The sequence below is a fragment of the Schistocerca piceifrons genome, chromosome 8 (genome assembly GCF_021461385.2).
Source record: "Schistocerca piceifrons isolate TAMUIC-IGC-003096 chromosome 8, iqSchPice1.1, whole genome shotgun sequence".
Classification (NCBI taxonomy): domain Eukaryota; kingdom Metazoa; phylum Arthropoda; class Insecta; order Orthoptera; family Acrididae; genus Schistocerca; species Schistocerca piceifrons.
The window spans coordinates 156173951-156196830 of record NC_060145.1 but is presented as its reverse complement, the minus strand read 5'-3'; the positions used below and the strand labels follow the sequence as shown (position 1 = coordinate 156196830).

General features: G+C 43.1%; 1 protein-coding gene and 1 non-coding gene across 2 annotated transcripts in view; both read left to right on the top strand.

Annotated features, from left to right (window-relative positions):
• The first annotated feature begins 2622 nt into the window (after positions 1-2622).
• Positions 2623-22880, top strand: part of LOC124711637 — an 86143-nt gene continuing 65885 nt past the window's right edge. The window contains exons 1-2 of the mRNA XM_047241823.1: positions 2623-2835; positions 12395-12607. Of these exons, the coding sequence (XP_047097779.1) occupies positions 2717-2835; positions 12395-12607 (332 nt within the window). The 5' untranslated portion in view covers positions 2623-2716. The remainder of the gene's footprint in view (positions 2836-12394; positions 12608-22880) is intronic.
• Trnat-ugu lies at positions 18569-18642 on the top strand. The gene has a single exon. It is a non-coding gene; the product is annotated as a tRNA-Thr (tRNA).

Here is a 22880-nt window from a genome sequence, read left to right as displayed (position 1 = left end):
TGGCTCTAAGCACTATGGGACTTAACATATGAGGTCATCAGTCCCCTAGACTTAGAACTACTGAAACCTAACTAATCTAAGGACATCACACACATCCATGCCCGAGGCAGGATTCGAACCTGCGACCGTAGCAGTAGCGCGGTTCCGGACTGAAGCGGCTAGAACCGCTCGGCCACAATGGCCGGCTAACTCGCTTATCCATACAAAGTTTATTCCCCCAAGCGTTTCAAGGTTTCATTTATTCCAGATTCATTTTATTTCTAGGACATTTCCTAGCCAATCTTCACAATTGTATTTTTGCATACGACCAGGGCTGCAGCAGTTGGAATTCGTGGAGCCGTAACGCCTGCTCCGTACACCGCCACCGCCTAACATCGTGATATGATGTCTGAAGATAGTCTAAAACAGATTGAAATTGGTAACCTGAAAAACAAAAAAGTTTCTTGCGGTCGAGACTGTTTATGTTCGTTAGCAAGTATTAATAAGAACTGCTGCTGTCCAAGAGAAAAGTTCTTAAAAATTACTATATCGATTAAATTTTCAACGGAGAACAGAGGGCCACTATAAAGTTTTCCAGTCTCAGAATAGACATATAACGCGCAAACTATTTATCTCTATTGACCTTGTATGGGAGTCTCGCGGGCAAACAAAGACGTGGAACTGTTCCACTCATAATTTTTGACGAACGACTTCTGTTATTGTTCGGCAGAAGACAATAAATAAAAGTAACTACAAATAAAATAACTCCTGCAACAGTAAAAAGAGAAGAACAGACTAAATCACAGAGTACGACGTTCACACAGGACTGCAAGCAGGCTGAAACTGTAACATAGTGCAAGCGGGAAGTTTGTGGTGTTGGGGCGAAAGCGTGACAACTTCGGGTGGTTGCTGCTGCTACGGATCTACAGATATCCTGGGACTGGCAGAAAGCGGTACTTCCATCGTAGCTGTCAATCCGGAAGTACACTACTGGCCATTAAAATTGCTGCACCAAGAAGAAATGCAGATGATAAACGGGTTTTCATTGGACAAATGTATTATACTATAACTGACATGTGATTACATTTTCACGCAATTTGGGTACCCAGAACAACCACCTCTGGCCGTAATAACGGCCTTGATACGCCTGGGCATAGTGTCAAACAGATCTTGGATGGCGTGTACAGGTACAGCTGCCCATGCAGCTTCAACGCGATACCACAGTTCATCAAGAGTAGTGACTGGCGTATTGTGACGGATCAGTTGTTCGGTCACCATTGACAGACGTTTTCAATTGGTGAGAGATCTGGAGAATGTGCTGACCAGGGCTGCAGTCGAACATTTTGTGTGTCCAGAAAGGCCCGTACAGGACCTGCAACATGCGGTCGTGCATTATCCTGCTGAAATGTAGGGTTTCACAGGGACCGAATGAAGGGTAGAGCAAGGGGTCGTAACACATCTAAAATGTAACGTCCACTGTTCAAAGAACGTCAGTGCGAACAAGAGATGACCGAGACGTGTAACCAATGGCACCCCATACCATCACGCCGGGTGATACGCCAGTATGGCGATGACGAATACACGCTTCCAATGTGCGTTCACCGCGATGTCGCTAAACACGGATGCGACCATCATGATGCTGTAAAAAGAACCTGGATTCATCCGAAAAAATGACGTTTTGTCATTCGTGCACCCATATTCGTCGCTGACTACACCATCGCAGGCGCTCCTCTCTGTGATGCAGCGTCAAGGGTAACCGCAACCATGGTCTCCGGGTCTCCGAGCCGATAGTCCATGCTGCTGGAAACGTCATCGAACTGTTCGTGTAGATGGTTGTTGTCTTGCAAACGTCCCCATCTGTTGACTCAGGGATCGAGACGTGGCTGCACGATCCGTTACAGCCATGTGGATAAGATGCCTGTCATCTCGACTGCTAGTGATAGGAGGCCGTTGGGATCCAGCACGGCGTTCTCCTGAACCCACCAATTTCATATTCTGCTAACAGTCATTGGATCTCGACCAACGCGAGCAGCAATGTCGCGATACGATAAACCGCAATCGTAACAGACTACAATTCGACCTTTATCAAAGTCGGAAACATGATGGTACGCATTTCTCCTCCTTACACGAGGCATCACAACAACGTTTCACCACGCAACGCCGGTCCACTTCTGTTTGTGTATGAGAAATCGGTAGGAAACATTCCTCATGTCAGCACGTTGTAGGTGTCGCCACCGGCGCCATCCTTATGTGAATGCTCTGAAAAGCCAATCATTTGCATACACAGCATCTTCTTCCTGTCGGTTAAATTTCGCCTCTGTAGCACGTCATCTTCGTGTTGTAGCAATTTTAATGGTCAGTAGTGTAATTTTGAACAGATTATAGGTTAGAAAGCAAGCATTGGCACGCAGGGTGTTTCATAGAATAAATGTGGCATCTTTCTAAGTGCTCAGCGTGGTCAATACTCGTTTGGCGGAGCCGTCAATTAATAATACACAGTCTAAGAGAAAGAGAGAGAGAGAGAGAGAGAGAGAGAGAGAGAGAAGGGGGCAGGAGGGAGTTGAGAAAAATCCGGAAGGACGTCGGAGCGATAACTTTGTCGGCAGCGGCCGGCTGCCATATTTCACAACGCGGCCAAAACAAGAGCCGCAGAGAGCGGATCCTGTTTGCGGCGGTTACAGACTGCGCGATATGTGAGGCGTTTCAGTGCAGTCCTCGGAGGAGCGCTGCGGCAAACATGGGGCTCTCCGCTCGGAAAGTGGGACCCATTCTGCTGCTGATGCTGACGGCTGCCGTCGCCGTCGATGACGTCACCAGAGCTTCTGTCCAGTCTGGTAGCCGCAAGGGGCGCTTCAGGTGAGCATCTGCAACTGCTTGGCCACACAACGGAAACGTGATCAGCAAAACGCTGGCATTTCGTACTATATTGATGCGAATAGTCGTGGAATGCGTGCCCGGAACTCGAGGGCTCCAGAGGAATCTTGAAACACCTGTGCCAGTGATGGTTTTTGCCAGGTGAATGGGTGGGGTGGGGGGGGGGAGCATTTCGGCAAAACCGCTTGCTATTGGCAGCAGTCCACTGACGTCACAGTGAGGCTGCGCAGCACACGCAGTGTCGTGTTACACTTTAATTTTACTTTCGGTTTGGTTCAGTACACAGTTGGACAAATCAAATCAAGTGGAATGACAGATGTATTACACATTAGGTCCAAATAAATGATAATTAAGATGAAGAATACGTCACTCGTTCGATGAAGAAGCAGATGTTAATGTAGCCTGTTTCAGAATTATTATGCTATTTATCAGATGAAGATGCAGTCCATAGCTGCTTCCTCCTTATGGCACATTTCTTCATGGCTTCCATCTTCGCTTTTCGATTCAGATACATATACTCTTGTTCTTACATAAAGAGCACGAACCTCAGGAAATTTTAATTTCAAAACAGAGCGCAGAGACATTACATTGTTTTTGTCACACAACCCATACATTCCTGTTATCGTCTGCTGGATCCACGAAATATGTTTTATCTACATCGGCACAAAATTCCTTACAAACTTTTATATTCTTTTACCCGTATGAGATGTCACAGCTACAATATTTATTTCCGATTCCTCAACTGCCTTAATCATACTCTGAAGCAAAATACTAGTGATAACTGTGTAAAAGTCAAAATAAATTGGTTGCGCCACTACTTGCACAACCTAGGGATCATGCAAACTTGAACACTAGATTGTAGATCGATCGCTATGTCCTCCGACAAATCGTAAGATACGCAGACATCAACATTCATTTCTCCAGATGTCAAAAATGCTAGTCTCTGTTGGGTAGTAAAGGTTTTTGACTCAGCGTTCAATAAACACGGGATATCTTCGAGAGTACCCGGTCTAGGCGCTTTAATCTGGAACCGCGCGACCGCTACGAAATGGCTTCAGATGGCTCTGAGCACTATGGGACTTAACATCTGTGGTCATCAGTCCCCTATAACTTGGAACTACTGAAACCTAACTAATCTAAGGACATCACACTCATCCATGCCCGAGGCAGGATTCGAACCTGCGACCGTAGCGGTCACGCGGTTCCACACTGACGCGCCTAGAACCGCACGGCCACATCGGCCGGCGACCGCTGCGGTCGCAGGTTCGAATCCTGCCTCGGGCATGGATGTGTGTGATGTCCTTAGGTTAGTTAGGTTTAAGTAGTTCTAAGTTCTAGGAGACTGATGACCTCAGATGTTAAGTCCCATATTGCTCAGAGCCATTTGAAGCATTTTGAGCCGGCCAGAGTGGCCGAGCGGCTCTAGGCGCTACAATCTGGAACCGCGTGACCGCTGCGGTCGCAGGTTCGAATCCTGCCTCCGGCATGGATGTGTGTGATGTCCTTAGGTTAGTTGGGTTTGGGTAGCTCTAAGTTCTAGGGCACTGATGACCTCAGAAGTTAAGTCCCATAGTGCTCAGAGCCATTTGAGCCAACCATTTTGAAGTACCAGGTCTGCATTTAAATTCCTTCGTCCATTTCTGAAGCGCTGATCTGCATAACAAAGCCATTTTTTGCTTTCGTAAATAAGCATATGCTTTTGGACGATAGAGCTCTTAAAGTCGATGCATAGGCAATGTGCTCTGAATTTCACTTTATCCTTTTGCTTTTGTTCAACAGACATCGTATTTGCGCCTGTGTAAAACATTTTGACAAGATATTACTCACACTTATGTGTAATTGGTTTTCTGTTTCGCGTCAGATAACCTTTTTGTCCGCTTTCACGAGAGAACACGGCGAAGAGAATTTGTTATACTTCATAAGGCTACATTACATTTCTTTAGTACTGCTTTTTTCTGTGCATTTAGTTTTATTAAAAGTTAAATCTCGGCTATTATTGTTATTTCTGATCTTTCTGAGTAACACGTGAAATGTCCAGGTATAAGATCTCAATCAAAAGTTGAACAATGTTTTCTCACTAGAATAGTTAACACATCTTGCGATAGGAAAAAAATATCGGCTGTTTCTACTAGAAATGAAGCTGTAGTATTGAGGAGCAAATATAGCGTGGAGTAATCCACAATTTCCTGAAAAAAATTATTGAATTTGTGTGATTTTTTTATTTTAAGGTAATTCTTGAGTTATAATTAGTTTGAGTGTTATTTATGCACTGAATTCTCTCGTTGCACCTGCATCGCTGCTTTCTTCCCCATCCCAGTTTGGAATGCTAGGGATTACTTTCGGTAGTAGCTTCTTTCTTGGAGGTAACGCTAACAGTTCGTTTCTCTAATATCATTCATAAACTTCGGGTTGAAAGTGAACTGGCGACGTACATGTAGTTTCCATATTCACTTTTTCCGGACGTTTGCTTCGAACTATCCACTAACGTTGCAAGTTCTTATCTTCGGAAAAACCATGATAAATAACGTTTGTCGCATTTCGAGCGATATTAATGCATTGTGCCGCAGCGTAATTACAGTGATCCTTGCTCATGAGTGACACGAAATGAGTTGTTTTCTTTGGATGCACATCACGATTTCCGTTTTGTGCTGAATTCACAGCCACGAGAGTCCTCAAAGTATCAATGCGCGCAGGGGCGTCTGCATATTTTTTGCTCGCAAGGGGTCGGAATGGTCTATCTCCTTTTTCTACCTGACTCGTTTTTTTCGGCGTGTTCATGCAAAACATCTTGTCCGGTTTTGCAGTTTGTCCTAGACATTTACGAAGGCGTAAAATGGGAAGTAATGGTGTGGTATCTGTTCTTGCGATCTGTGAGGAGGATATATCGCTACTGCATGTAATTAAAAGTACGATGGGACATCGGAACGTAATTAACACATTATTATGGAAGGCCAAATAACGTTTAATGATGCTGCACTACATTTGAAAGTGAAACAGCTACACGACACTTTTTATCACATCTATAAAATAACAAAATTGATTCTGTCACACGGCGCCAAAGATAAACAACCAATAGGTGTGCAGCGTAGAGCCTTCTCAATTGAATGCGGTCTCTGCTGTCTGTACACAAAACAGTAACGCCATGAACTTCAGCCGGCCGCGGTGGTCTAGCGGTTGAAGCGCTCAGTCCGGAACCGCGCGACTACTACGGTCGCAGGTTCGAATCCTGCCTCGGGCATGGATGTGTGTGATGTCCTTAGGTTAGTTAGGTTTAAGTAGTTCTAAGTTTTAGGGGACTGATGACCTCAGAAGTTAAGTCCCATAGTGCTCAGAGCCATTTGAACCATGAACTTCATTTGTGTAAGAGCTGCTGCTTTATTTAGACTGAAAAATGATAAGCGTAATTACAGAGCTACGAATTGTCGTTAAGTTTAGCTTGAAAGTGGAAAAACTGCTACTGAAATCTGTTATTAGAAGAAGTGTATGGCGAATACTGTTTATCAGGTACGCGAGTTACTGAGTGCTTGGCTCTAAGTACTATGGGACTTAACAGCTGAGGTCATCAGTCCCCTGAACTTAGAACTACTTAAACCTAACGAACCTAAGGACATCACACACATCCATGCCAGAGGCAGGATTCGAACCTGCGACCGTAGCGTTCGCGCGGTTCCGGACTGAAGCGCCTAGAACCGCTCGGCCACAGCGGCTGGCAACTGAGTGCTTCAAGAGTTTCCAAGATGGCTGAGAAGACGTTCAAGATGAATCGGGTCCGGGAGGACCTTCAACATCAAAAACTTTACTACGTGTAAACGTAGGTACTGTGATTCGTTCTGGCCGTCGGTTGAGTATTCGATCAATTTCTGAAACTACTGGAACTGACAAAGAGTGAGTAAGGCAAATTTTACATAACCGGTTTAACATGAGAATAATGAGTGCGAAACTGGCGTTGAAAATTCTCACTAACGAACCAAAAAGAAAATCTCGTAAAAATGTTGTTGTTGACACTTTGAATACCATTGAAAATGGCCGTAATTTCTTGGAAACATGTGACGAATCTTGATTTTTCACTTATAACCTAGAAATTAAGCGCCAGTCCATGCTTGGAAGGGCCTAATTTCACCGAGAGCGAAAGAAGGTCGAATGAGCAAATGAAGATACAAAGCGAAGATGCTTGTTTTTTTTTTTTTTTCTTTTTTTCGATGTTAATGGAATGGTGTATCTTCACTGGGATCCTGATGGTCAAAGTATTAATCAACATAACAACATTGATATACATAAATGTATTCGCCGTTGCGAGTTCGAATAATCATCAGCTGTGTAAGGGAACGACGACAATGAAAATTTATGCCAGACTGCGACTGCAAACCCGTTTTCCCGTTTTACGCGAGCGTTCTCATTATTTTGGCTATCCGTGCACGACTCACGGCCATACTTAAACTGACATATGTCGTCGTTCCAGCGTCACAATTTGTGCTTGTACGCACATTATGTGACTCCCGTACAGAGGAGTACATTTTAACTGAGAGTCACTGCTTGGTACCGGTGGACAAATACGATACTGCAATGCCTGTGTTGGCCGAAGAAACACTGCATCGATATTCTTAACAACACAGGCCCTGCATGATGATAATTATCGTTACTACCTCGAGGTTTTTGCTCAACTCCGTGAGAAAATAAGAAACAAAAAATAAAAGGAAACAACCCGAACTGTGGAAGAACAAGTCATGGCTTCTGTATCAAGCTCATATCGCATTGCCTGTTAGAGGTTTCTAGCGAAGTTCTGGATGCCACTGTAAGACCGCCCTCCTTATTCGCTTGACATAGCACTTTTATTTGTTCCCCGAGATCAAATCTGCATTAAAAGGAACATTTTAGTTCGTCGAAGCAGTGAAGGAAAAAACGAGACGCGACATCAAGGAGCTCACAGAGGTAGACTTCCAGCACCGTTTGCATCAATGGAAAATTGCATCATTGCAGCGTTGTAGGGATAGGGGAGTATATTGAAGGCGGCAATAACTAAATATGTATATCTATGACGTGAAATGTTTTACAGCTATAGTCCCGTTATTTTGTAGCCATAGCTATACTCGTACTGACCAAGACATTGTAAACAACAGTCTAAACGTCTACCGGTTCAAAAAATGGTTCAAATGGCTCTGAGCACCATGCGACTTAACTTCTGAGGTCATCAGTAGCCTAGAACTTACAACTAATTAAACCTAACTAACCTAAGGACATCACACACATCCATGCCCGAGGCAGGATTCGAACCTGCGACCGTAGCGGTCACGCGGTTCCAGACTGAAGCGCCTAGAACCGCACGGCCACACCGGCCGGCCGTCTACCGGTCGTTCAGCTCGTCGACAATAGAAATACCGCCCTTGGTCTGTGCGTTCTTGGCCAAATTGTTGCCACCATTTCACTGCGCCAGAGTTTCAAGGTGAATTTTAGCCAAAATAATCACAGGGGTGACCAGGGCGGAACGCCTAACGTTTGCAGCAAATTCTGGAGGTCTCAGTGATGAAAAAAAATTTTATAAAAATTTGGAACCGTTTATTCAAACATTTTTGTACTAAAATTTTCAAATGAAAATAACATAAAACGGCATATTTCTTTTGTTATATCAACAAACTAAGGGCCTTCATGTAATAAAATGGAACACCTGCAGCCGTTCTTTCGATGTTATTTATTATACAGCTACCAGTTTCGTTGTTCAGTACACTTTCGTTGATTCAGTACACCATCTTCAGGCGTCAACTGACGCTGAGGGTGTGAATTCCAGTCGTGTACAGGATCCCGTCAGTGGCCAACATCTTCCCCTGTCAGAGGTTCAAGTGCTCCCTTGGGCGTGGGTGTGTCTGTTGTCCTTAGCGTGAGTTAGTTTAAGGTAGATTAAGCAGTGTGTAAGCCTAGAGACCGATGAGCTCAGCAGTTTCGTGCCATAGGATCTTACCACAAATTTACAAATTTCCATATTGGCCAACTTCTATGAACTGGTTTCCGTAGACTAACAGCGGTGTTGCGTCTGCAGCCAACAACTGGTATCTATATAACAAATAACATCGCAAGAACGCTTGCCGGTGTTCCATCTTATTACGTAAGTGAACTGCCGAAGTCTCTCAGACCTTCAGTCAGAAGGATGGACATGCAATAGCTGTCTTTAAGTACGTTCAGACCCACGCACGGGGTGGCATGGACTCTTTTTTTTACCTTCTTCGATGACACATCTTAAAAATAAGCTAGGCTTCATCGTCCTCCGTATCCATGTCGGCACACTAGTTATGAGCCCACTGCCTCCTGAAACTTAAGTTAGGATGGCGAGCCAGAAATCTAAGAACCCAGTTTTCTCCTGTCATTTTTGTTTCGTTGTGGAGTGGGTGGAAGCATCCGTTTCGTTCAGCAATCTGATACACTAATCTGGGCAGATTTTTTCATAGTTCTACCAAAACCTCGCTTTTGGGGATTCTAAGGTACTGATATGTTCTGTATGTTTTGTCATTTTTTGAAAGGGGATTGTCGTTTATCATTTTTACCTTTCGTTTTAAAGTTGTCAAAGACACGAGAAATTGTTTCGATGCTTTTTTGTGGGTCATAGTTTTATCAGTTAGGTACAGCTTGTTCCATGTAATTCTTCAGACTTTCCGTGCGAGGCATTCTCTTTTTGTTTAATCGGGTTTCTGCCGGTTATTCGCGTCTTTTGCTGCACGGTATTTCAGGTGCTGTCAGACAGCACCTGAAGAAGACTGTGAGTCGCGCAGTTGAAACATCGTGCAGCAAAAGACGCGAATAACAGGCAGAAACCCGATTAATCAACAGCTTGTTCCATGTTTTTCGTGGACCTACTTTGTCTCTCTGTTTTCCGTACATAATGACGTACCATCTGCAAAAAACAGTGCGGTAGAATTCAAAAGAAGAATAAAAAGCATCCGTGGAGGAACGGACTATACTATAGTAATCCATTATGCCCCATTTATTGAGAAAATAATCAGTAACCAACGTAAACGTTCTTTTTCCAACTGCTTTGTACACAAAGATAGCTCAGAACATCCCGATTAGGTGGACTAAACATTGATTGTGAAGAAAAAAGTATGACAGACTTACCTAGTTGGAAATGGTTCAAATTCGCTCACTTTTATTGACGGACTACGCAACTTGCGTGCGACAGTAATTGTAACCTTATTAAACCATAACAGAGATTGATTTTCAAATAACTTCCGGGAATTCCGCCAGGTAGCACTTTCAGCGACCGCCGGTATTTCGGCGGGAGAACACCCCGCCATTTTCAAGGCAAACTGCAACGGACAGGCGGCGTACATGCAAATTTAAAATCTCGGTTCTCGGACTGAAGCAGGAAAGATAACACACACACTGAACACTAGTGCCACCAAAGATGACCAAAGTCAGAGCTATCGATAGTGAGACTACGAATTCACAGGTGAGGTAGCATTGACTCTGTCCCTCTGTTTCTTGACAAGGGAGAGAGCCGGATTCCAAACAGAGTTTAAACAGAAACCTCCATCCCTGTTACCGAGGTTGCTTATCCAAACAATGTTCGGCAATAGCAGATCTACTTGGCTGCTGTAATCGTGTGTGCCGTTTACGCTCAGTACATCGGTCCTCCACGGTCCTGATGGTTTGACCAATATATGCCATGGCGCAGCTACAAGGGATACGATATACACCCGCCTTACGCAGTCCAAGATCATCCTTAACGGAACTCAAAAGCGCTCTAATTGTAGATGGAGGTTGGAAAACACATTTCACATCGTATTTCCGTAAAATACGACCGATCTTGTTGGACGTGTTTCCTACGTAAGGCAAAAAGGCAGTTGACTAAGGTGTTAACTCAGAACTATCATCAACCACCCGATGTACAGTTGGTCGATAGCGCAACGCACGTTCAATCTGTCTATCACCATAACCATTTTGACGAAATGTAGCTGCAAGATGGGACAGCTCAGCTGGCAAAGTCTCAGCGTCAGAAACGACATGTGCCCTGTATACCAAGGTACGTAGTTCCCCTCTAAACTGAGCCGGATGGTGACATCTATTAGCCTGTAAATACAAGTCGGTGTGAGTACGTTTCCTGTATATCGTATCCCTTGTAGCTGCGCCATGGCATATATTGGTCAAACCATCAGGACCGTGGAGGACCGATGTACTGAGCATAAACGGCACACATGATTACAGCTGCCAAGTAGATCTGCTATTGCCGAACATTGCTTGGATACTGGTCACCCAATGTTATATAATAACACCGAGATATTGGCATGCACGTCCAGCTATTGGGACAGTGTTATTAAGGAGGCAGTTGAGATTAAATTAGCGAGCAACCTCGGTAACAGGGATGGAGGTTTCTGTTTAAACTCTGTTTGGAATCCGGCTCTCTCCCTTGTCAAGAAACAGAGGGACAGATTCAATGCTACCTCACCTGTGAATTCGTAGTCTCACTATCAATAGCTCAAACTTTGGTCATCTTTGGTGGCAGTAGTGTTCAGTGTGTGTGTTATGTTTCCTGCTTCAGTCCGAGAACCGAGGTTTTAAATTTGCATGTACGCCGCCTGTTCGTTGCAGTTTGCCTTGAAAATGGCGGGGTGTTCTCCCGCCGAAATATCGGCTGTCGCTAAAAGTGTTACCTGGCTGAATTCCCAGGAGTTATTTGAAAGTTGTATACGCCAGGAGAAACTCAGGTCTCACAGACATTGATGTGTTAATACACTTGTGAGTCTGTGCGCACCCTAGTGCCTGTAGACGAAATTAGACAACCTAGACCGTTCTGTCCCAGTAGTCCATTCCACCTCGGCTCCCCCCCCCCCCTCCCCCTCCCTGTTCCCGCTACCTGTACCGATGTACTTCAACTTTGGAGTACATTTCCAGTTGCCGCGCCATTTCATTCGCACACTGTAGGGCACGTGTCATCTGCACAGCCGCAGAACTGTGTCTTCAGGAAAGCCAGAATGTGTACTCTCTTCCGACAATACGGCACTCCCGTTGCGCAATGGTCTAAGTGTTAGACGACATGTGTAACTTATTTTTTGAAGCGCCTACGTTTCTTTGAGTAGTTTTAGATTATGATTTCGCAGATGTATATATTCATTTGAACTGAGTGCCTTTACTTCACAGTAACGCTATTTATTTTAAGTTTTTTAAATCATCGTCTATCATTCGCTGTTTTCCTTGATTCTAAGCATTTAGATGCTCTTAGATAGGCAGGTGTTGAAATACTTTTTTCGGTCAGTATAGCTCCAACACACTTGTATTTTGTAAGTTACTACGGCCTGGTCTTCTTTTAGGATCATACGAATAAAATAAAAGCGCTCTGGACACAATGCTAATATTCGGGAGAGGCTACTTCCAAACCTTTTTCCAATCACTGTTCTTAAATTTTACGTTTTTCCTGAATCTCATGAATGAATACGATGGTAACTGCTGGTACGGGCGAGGCTGCTTGCTTTGCCACCATCGTCCAGCTGAAGCACTGTCTCGAATGACCGCGACATCGCCCAGACTATTTTGCCTTCATGTCTTGTTTTGTGCCCAGGTGGGAACGGGATGACTGGTTCGAGGCGCAGTTCACCGGCCACCCGAAGTTCGCCTGCGCCAAGACCGGCTATCCTCGCGGTGAGAAGTTCCCAGGCTACGACCGCAAGTTCCTCTTCAAGACTCCAGAATCTCCCAAGAACCTCTTCTGCGCACTCCGAGGTACGGATAATGATCTGCGAGCCATGATTCGGCACGTCGGTCTCAAATGGAGGTAAGGTCCACATTCATCTTACCACTACAGGAATATATCCTGAATGTAGCAACAGATAAAGGGTATAGAGCACACTTGTACAGTATGGGAGACCAGTGTTAGTTGGCATAAGGAGTTAGTCGCCACACAGCTACTATTTTCTGACACTGTGAAATGAAAGTGCTGTGATCCTTTTAGTGGGGAGTGTATGTAAATGTGCGACATCCACTTAAGCTTCAGTCCGCTTGGATGGGTCATGAAGAAAGGACTACTGTGTATTTTTTTTTCTGATTGGTGAGTAAACTTTTTCTTCGCAGTTTTTTTTTTTTGTTCTGGTGAACCTGTAGACGGAATTGAGGAGTGGTTTTCGAAAGAATTGTAAACTGTTGTTACACGCACGATTACAATCTTTTGTTTCTGTTGTTTCGGATTGTGTGGTATCCATTTCGTTTTTAATATCGGCCTGGGCCTAATTGGCATAGTTAGATATGAGGTCAGTTGGCACGCCTATGAGAACTTGTCCCGCACCTATACCAACTAAATCCTCCGTTACTGTCCATTAGAAAAATAAAAGAATCCAGCTATAAGTGAAAAAGAACTTCCCAGAAAACGTCGACTGGAATTTTCTTCTAAGGATTCTGGTGACGGCTTGTCACATATTAACTTCACCGGAAATAACAACAGCTTGTCCTCCCTCAGTGACAGTTCAGAGGCTGAAGAAAGCTCCATGGTGAAGAGCTTTACCTTCAGCCTCTTGCCTAGGAGAAGGTAAGGTTCTCATTCGATAGTCCCCAGAAATCTTGGAGAAACTCAAAAAGTTTCCTACATGTCACATCGAACAAGACTAGCAACGAATCCCCCATAATCTCAAGGGCCTCCTGATCACGCCGAATTTCATGTAAATGACTGTTATGGTGAAGTACCTCCCCGCCATTATCCTGAGAAGATTGTCGAAACCAATGGCAACGAAATTCGCGTATCTACCAAGGTCAAACAGAGCAAAACTGGAGATTGCCAGACAATGGGCAGATTCAGTTGTATACGACCAAAGAAAAATTGTGCGAAAATTGAACCCACCTGCTCAGATATACGGGTGATGAACTCCTACTTTTATGCCTGATTTAAAACATTGGTCTAATTCAATCTGAGTAAGTATAGGTAGCTGTAATAATTAGCAAGATTCATTTTTATTGAAGGATTTATTGTTTGTTTACGTATTTAAGATCGTACTATTGTTTACACATCCAAGCAGAATTCATTTTTGTTCAAATGCGACTTCATTGCGAGGAATTTGTTTTTTGAACAATCCATTCTTTTCAAAGGAAGTTTCCCAAAATTTTGATAAAACAAAATATTTTCCTTCGTAAATTGCAGTGATTTAAGTATCCCTATGCGTATCAGCTTATGCCAACTCGCTACTAGGGGCATACCAGCACCGGGGTTATTTGGGATAGATGCAAGCTTTTAGAAAAAGTATTTTAGTGTTGTCTAGACACGTATTTAAATAATGGGTACAACATGGCTTTGGAGCCAAAAGATTAAGCAATCCGCCACATTCACCAGAATCTCCGCAGTTATTGCACAAAACATTAAAATAATCAAAAGCCAAAATACATGCCAACTAGCCTTGGGCTCCCCTTCAATTGCGGTAGAAGCCCAGAAGGAAATTGAGCACGACTTTTTATATAATCCACCCCTGTTTAATGCAACATTATGCTGAATATATCATTAACCTATGGCCTATTGTAACAATATTGATAGGCGTCGCTCTACTCTATCTTGAGGCACTTTCTTTTATAAATGTCGGACTTCCGCTCCACTCTGAAAAAAAAAACAGAAACTAGCTAAATTGCTTTGGTGATAACGCGAGATGCCTACACTGCCATCTTCAGTGAATTCTTTATAGAAGCGGTATTTATTTTTCTCAAGCTATTTCGAAAAAAAATGTGACGTGTGTCTGTCTGTTTTGAAACTTTCTGAGAGATTATAACTGTGTATCAGCCTGGGACTCGCACCAAAAAGTACTAGAAGAACTGAAGCTGTGGGAGGTTGGTTGTGACATGCCTGGATAGCCGAGAGATATATTTAGTGTCGGAATATGTGCGCAGGTATCATCTGAAACTAAGGTACCTACATGGAGCAACAAACATCATAAATAAAAGATCTATTATCTAGTGGCCTGATACATCCAACAATAGAAGTGAAACTTTATGAGGCAGGCTTTCCTAAGACGCGAAAAAGGATAAAAATCACAGTTACAATATTCCGCAAGAGTTGAGGAGTTGAAACGATATGAGGTGGTCAACAATATCACATCCATAGGCAGGAACCCGCACAAAATTAAACTAAGACGAGCCCACTTATGCCAAAAGTTTTAGTTACTAGATTCAATTATACTAACAGTGCAGAATGTGAAAGTGGATTAAGAAGAAACTAAGTGCTTCGGCCACAGTTAGCGAGATACAAATAAATGTAGGTCACATACCCAGTGCAGATTGCGTATGATTTTTAAGGGCTTACAGACCAATAAGCACATTATGCGTTAGACAATAATTTACTTTCCTTGATGAATTTTTTAAAATGGTAAAAATTGAACGCGCCAAGATCACTTCACTTCCAAAATGTAAGGGGAGAGATCGGGACTGAATGCAGGATGTGTATGAGCTTCCCAGAGAAACTCCTGCAGCGTACTCGAAACAACTCCACTCACAAGTTGCCAAGGTCGTTTCGACTGGAGAGACATCAGTGTGAGCGTAGCGCCGTATAACGATCCTGCCTTGGAGGCGGTTAAGTGGGAGATGTGTCTCAGAGCTGGGTAGTGACAGATGGTGACGCGAGACTGGACACACATGTAGTTTATGTATCAGCCGATAGAGGACAGTACTGGATAGGGTACCGTGATTTAGTTTCGATTGTGCCCACTAGAGTGCACTAAAGTAATAGAATGTTTTTCAGAAACTGTTACAGTATTTTCATGAAGTGTTATTATGTGTTTTTGTGTATGTAAAATGTTATAAATATGTTTTAGCAGTATGAATGATGCTTGGGTGTGGTTTAAGGTTAATATGAAGGTAATTGTTTAACTTATGTAGTGGGATTTAGTGTGGGAACATTTCGAAGTATGGATGTGGACAAAGGGGATTTTTATAGAATAGATTTGTAAAGTAAGTTTATGGTAATGGGAAATTTAATTCAGGTATAAATAACAATAGTACCTAACTTAATGCATAAGCAAACTTCAGCATATTAGATAATGACGTTGGTAAAAAGTGCAGTCGTTAGGTTTACTATTTTGCGATTGGTTATTGATGAAAAGCGCGGACTGACGCGGGAGAATGTTGTTTTGCTATTGGCTGTTGGGTAAACTGACCAATGGTAAAGCAATATTCTTCGCGCGCCTTTCTCTGCTGGTAGAGAAGACTTTGAGTATTCTAGAGAGGAGTCGGAGCCTAGTCGTGAAACAGTTCGGACGTGTGTAGTAGTAGTTCCGATGGAAATGATAAGTTGCCGGATCTAGCAGTGTTTCATTCATCAAAAGTGTTGTAAAGTGACGGCATAATTATTCCGATGGGTGTGTAGAAATTTCGGAATTTTTAAGTGAATTTTGTGACGAGAAAGGACATAAATTTCGCGTGGCGTATTGAGCAGGTCGGTGGCTAATAACTGTGACTGCATTAGGTACCGACAGACTTAATATTTGTCGAGCATTCTCAATCAAAAACAATCCGTACTTTTGTAGCTATTACGTTTTCGGGAAATGTAACACGATAAACTTGCTAACGTGAATGAAAGGGATTGTGAGTGACTGTGTTTAAGTCTAGCACGGGCTTGGCAGTGATACTTGTTCACCTAAGTTTCAGAATATATTAATAAGGACAAAATTTCCAACCTTTCATTTCGCGTGAAAACTTTCTCCCAAAACATAGATTAGTGACTTTAATTGCAGCCTGGTTCACGTCGAAGTACAGTTGGTTTCGCTCGGCTTCCCAACTGATGATCTTCTGAGACAATGTTCACAGGTAGGTGCAGGTGCATCGTAAAGGGACGGAAGGAACCGCGCTGCCGCAGGTGCTATATGGAGGATGCGTATGAGATTCCTAGCGAATATTTTGCTGCCTAGTCCGGTCTACATATGCAATGGTTCTTTTGAGTATGCTGCATAAGTTTTGCTGGGAGGCCCTTACACATTCTCCATACAGTCCCGATCTCTTCCCACGCGATTTCCGTATTTTTGAAGCCCTGAAGAAAAACGCTCTTGGCTGTCAATTTGCTTTGGTCGAAGAGGTGCACTCTCGGGTACGATCATGGTTCTGTGGGCAAACGTAAACATTTTTCCATGAACGCATTGTCTCACAGTGGGCCAAGCGTATTAACAGCTCGGCGATTGCTTTTGAAATAATAAACAGCTTACTTACTGTTTTCATTTGACTGCCCCTTATAGAAACAATTAATGCAGGCCCTTCTTATCACGTTGTACAGGTGGAGAAGGGACCTGGTCGGGATAGGGCCATTGAGTTATAGGACGATGATTTTCAGTAACAAAAAGGAAGTTTATTCCTTGTTCGGAATACAAATGAGCCTGCCCAGGTTGACTTGTGAAATCTTAGTCAGCGACGGCGGTCATAAAAGGACGTTAATTCCGGCGTCAGGACGAAGTCCGCCAACTTCAGTCTGGAACCGCGTGACCGCTACGGTCGCAGGTTCGAATCCTGCCTTGGGCATGGATGTGTGTGATGTCCTTCGGTTAGTTAGGTTTAAGTAGTTCTAAGTCCAGGTGACTGATGACCTCAGATGTTAAGTCCCACAGTGTTTAGAACCATTTTTTGAAGTCGCCAAAAAGGAAGCAAGAAAGGAATCACGTCATTGTTGTCGAAAGGAGGGGCCAGAGAGAGAGAGAGGGTCCAGTTTGGAACCAACACTCCAGTAACGGTCAGCTATAACACGTGCTACCTCTCCTGTACTCCCTATGGGCTACCCACAAAGGGTGCAGGCTATGAACAGACCACGTTCCACAGGAACAAACAACATCTGCTAAAGTGGTTATCCTGCTCGGCACACAGGCCACACTGAATTGTACTTGAACATCCCTGAAAAATAGTGAACTGCATAATTAAAAATAAAATAAAATTTGTAAAATATATGGACGAGTATACGAGCGCAGAGCAAGGGTAGCGTACGTAAAGGAGCAACCAAACTGGTAAACAAGAGTGGCAAAATTATTGCTACCTGTTGACGGGAAAAACAACGTCGACAGATGCCAGTACTTTTGCCAGTCTAGTTTACCAGTTTCCTTTCTCCGTCGTGTGGGACCGATGTCCTCGCTGTTCGGTCCCCTCCCCCGAATCAATCAACCAGCCTCCTTCGTGTATTCTACTACGTGCTCTGCGCTCGCTGGTGGTACACCATGTCCTGTACTTGTCCTTCCTCGGCGTTCGGGGTCACAGCATAAAGTAAGTTCCTAGTGTTTATTGTGTATTTATTTACCCAGTCAGTCGTCCGCTTACTGTCTGGTGTCGCCTTGGCGTCGACTCAGGATTTACCGCAATTAGCCCGACTGCTGTGTTCTAAAATGTTGTGTGTGCCTTCCCTTTCTTTCTGTTATGTACTACTGCGTGTAACAACTATTATTAGCTTCGGTCTCTTGTTTATTTTCAGTATCAAACCTGATGGTGAGCATCTATTAGCCCGAAAATAAAAATATACTTATATGGATATGGTGTCTGTTCTTTCGGACATGTCCAAAAGAACAGACACCATATCCATGTAAATATAGTTCTGGCAACACCAGCCATGACCTTCTTCCTCTGTGCGGATGCAGACATATTCACCGAACTCTTACGGGACTTGGAAAGAATGTCTTTCACGAGTAATGAGTGTGTTGGCGTGGGACACTACGAAAGTACTGTGTGGACATACAAGGTGAGAATGTGGGTCTCGCGGGAGGCGTGCACGAGAGTCCCTGCAGCTGCGCTATCCTCTGTGTCCTCGGTGGCTCAGATTGGTAGAGCGTCTGCCATGTAAGCAGGAGATCCCGGGTTCGAGTCCCGGTCGGGGTACACATTTTCACCTGTCCCCGTCGATATATATCAACGCCCGTTAGCAGCTGAAGGTATCAAAATAATTCTAATTTGGTTCGAAAATAAAAACAACCTCACAACTGAAGCGTTATTTTCAACCTATGCTATTAAGCTCAGTTACAGATGTTCCTCTAGCAGGATTGTTTGTTTCTAAATACTACATTGACGTAAGACCCGATCTGAAGCGTCACGTGTAGCGATGAACTGCGTCCTTTAAGTTCCCAAGTAAGCAGCGGGATTTTGGCTCGATTAATTTCATACATTAAGTATTCCTATTTATGTACACTCTGTGTCCCTGTTCCTTTAGAATTGTGGCCATGAAAAATAAAAGTCGTGGATTATATTCTCAAAATCACGGTATTTATGCAAACTAGTCTCCCCCTGAATCAAAACACTACTAAAATCGTTTTAAATTGTTTTTGAAACAGTCACTGCAGTCCTTTTTCTGGAGTTGCATTTAGTACCGAAGTACAATTTTCTTGAATGTCCGTCACTGCGTCATAACGGTGTTCTTTAATTGCCACCTTCGATTTGGGGAACAACCAGAAGTCGGCTGGGGGCAAGTCCATCGGACACAGTGGGTGATCCAGGACTGTGATCCATTTGCTGGCGAAAAACTCGTGCACGAACTTTGCTTTGTGGATTGGGGTGTAGTCATGGAGGAGCAACCAGGAACCAACCTCTCGGTATTCGAATTTGACGTACTCTCGCCCACAAACGCTGGAACACTCATGAAACTTGTTGTTGCCTCGCTTCTCCACTGACATTTTCCAACGACTGTCAGACACGTACTGTCACATTTTGCGGCTTGCTGCAGCAATACTAGCGCTTTGACTTTCTACACATCTGATTTTGAAACTTCAAGGGTTGTAATGCAGAAAACTTTCTACGAGATAGAACCGCAGTTTGGAATTTCACTCAAGCAGTCCTAACGGAACTGGGACACACTTTGTGTGTGTGCTCAGGTTGGGTGAGAGGACGGCCTACTGAAAATTAAAGCTATCCAATATTGTGCAGAACGGATGCTAACGACAGAGAAGGCAAGCCGTCGAAGGAAATCCTTCGCGAGGGAATGATAAGGCTGCAAGGAGAGGTCAGATGGTAAAAAAAGGCGAATTCTTCTGGGGTTCCTTTGAAAAAGGCACGACCGATATCATTCCTCCTCTTTTCCATACAGAGATTGTGAGGCATTTATAGTGGCTGCTTGTTCGTCGGGAAGTAAAACCTTCAATTTTTTCCTTCCTCTTTTATTCAAGATGGGCTATCATCTGCATCTGATGCTTTGCTTCCTTCGGCCATCTTGCGTAATCTTGCTTTCTAGGCGACAGAGAATCTCAATCTCCATTTTATTTACGTTGATTTCGACAGCCGCTAAGAGTTTATTGAAGGTTAAACCCAAGGTTCCACGGAGACTATAAGCATTTGTGAAAATTAAAAAAAGAAAGAACCTAGCACCAATTAGACACATTTTAGTATTAATCGCAACTGTCAAGTCAGCCCAATCAACGAAGGCCAAAATTGGTCGATTAGGGGGAAAAATTATATAAACGCAAATTTTTGCACAGTGCTGGGAGGAAGCGTCCTGAAGAACATGCTAAAATCGTGACTGATGGAGTGCAAGCGTTGGGCTGGAGTGAGTTCAAAGCTCACTTTTTAATGTTTTTCTCGAATAATAAAACCGGGGCTTCTAACAAAAATGTTTCCCAGTACGAAATTAAAACTATTTTAAATTTCGTTCACAAAAAAGTGTCATTTATTTTTTTCTAGGACTAACAATTTTTGCGTTCAGGCGACAGAAAAAAATGCAGATTATTAAAAATATTGTTCTAACGGTGTAAAATTAATGAAGTCTTAACCCCACAAAAATTAACCACATCTAAGTCCAGGACGGGGGCGGGGGGGGGGGGGGGGGGGGGGAAGGTAGAAGCGCTATAGGTCGCCGGATTGTGTTCATGCATTTCTCTGAAACTGAAAATAAATCCACTACGTAAACAGGAGCTCAATGAAGTTATTTAGTCTATTCACATAACAGAACTGGTCAGCAAATGCTTTAATACTCTGCGATTTTTATATCTGATAAACACGAAAACTATTAGTTCTAGAGAAAAATTGAACAGGACTCGTTTCGTAGGAGATTTAATGTGGTTTCATTTTGTACGGGGAAATATTTTTGCTGGAAACTGTGGTTTTCGAGTTATTCTACAAAAAATTAAAAATTACTTTTAACCCACTGCCTCCCCAACGTTCACGCCCCGCAGGCCAGGGCACACCGGGCAAAAATTTGCGGCTACACGATTTTTCCCTTAATTTTCCTTCAGTGACTGGACTAATTGATCATAGCACATAGTTCCGTGTCAGTATTCATGAAGAGACACCATCTGCTTACAAGAAATAAGAACATATATGAAGGGCTTATTTCAATAGTGGTACAAGTCCATTACCTCCACTTTTCTGCCTATAATGCTTCTGCAATCAATGATCCAAACAAACAGAAAGAAAGGTTCATCTCTATCAAGAAGCCATAGGCTTGAATATTTCTGGTATCTCAACTGCAGACTTTTCAGAGCTCATTTACCTTTAGGGCGCTGTATCTCACAATGAACAAAAATGGCCTTGTACCACTACTGAAATAAGCCCTTCATATGTAGGTGGACAAGTGTGCCAAGAAATAAGACATATACACTAATGTACGGGTAAGCATACTCCATCAAAGGCAATTCTTTGTATGCAAATGCTAAAATGTCCGTTGTGCATATGTACGCCAAAATGTAAACGTTGTCAGTACTGAAATTTTGTTGACTTGCATCTATATGCTAGAATCACTTAACAAACACTTAAAATTCAAAATTATTGGCCAATTATCATCTTGTTGCTGGAGGACAGATAGGTTAGTAGACACGTATAAATAATATCTCCTGGATTCCAAATCTTTAATCAGCAAGATCCTCTGCTGCTTCTCCTCGTCTTCCACAGTGGTATTGTCCTCCAAACCTTCGGTAGTCTAGATAAAGCTTTTGCGACGTGGTTATGTTCTCCTTTTACGTATACTACTCTGAAATCATATTCTTGTAAAGCCAAGGTCCAGCGTGAAGTAGTTTGCATTGTTGCAAGAATGTGAGAGCTCGATGATCGCAGTACACGGTAGTGCGTTCTCCAAACAAGTATTAGCGGAATTTTCGAAACGCCCACACAACCGCCAAACCTTCCAATTCCATTGTTGTGTATGAGCGCTCGCAACATGATAACACGCGTCTTGCGTACGCTATATGACAGAACGCTGGCTGTTTATTGATGTCCTTTATTTGAAACAAAAAGCAAAATAAACCAACCCTCGATGAATCGGTCTTAAAACCAAACTCCAAAGTCATATCTGGGTAGTGTAACAATTTTGCATCCGCAAAAGTGTCTTTGATGAGTAGGAATGCAACTTCAGTCATTTTTCGACCTCCACAGTACGTTTTTTCGTAGAAGCTGGCGTAAGGGCTCTGCATTCATCAACTGTATGTTTAAAATTCGCCCATAGAAGGTCGTCATTCCTATGAATGATTTTAGCTGCTCGTTGTTTGATTGTGTAGGAAAATTCTTGATAGCACTCACTATCGCTGAATCAGGAAGTACTCCCTTATTGTTTATTATATGCCCATTTAGGTTGAGTGGTACCACACAGATGCTGAAATTTGTTAATGCTTCAGAGGATAATAGCATGAATCGCTGCAGAGTCTCTACGTATTGTAATATTATTGTAATATTCGAGCTGCCAGTACCAGAGGTGATGCGCTACCGTAATTGGGACGACAACGCTTTTTGTCGAGATGACAACGATCTTTGCTATGAAAAAAAAAGCATCTTGCTCAGTTTGCAATTGTTGGAGGTAAGAAATAACTATTGGAGATAGTTTTTTTGGAGTCAGGTAAGTTTGCATGTAGGTTAGACGTAATTCGAAGCGTAGGCGAGATAAAACCTGTGACTCTTCAAGCTTCCCCGGCGGATGTGTTGTAAATAGCCTTCCGGGTTTGTCACCGGATCACGTTGTGCAAGTTCCACAATATTTTCTCGGAGCAACTTGACCTTTGACTTTGACTCAGATAAGGCAGGTACTGCGTTTAAATTCTCTTTTGATTTTTTGCCTCAATGCACAGATTTTAAAAATTTTTACCTGTCTAATATAAAAATCTCTGAAAAAATTTGACTATAGATAAAATGTTTTCTTTGTAGCT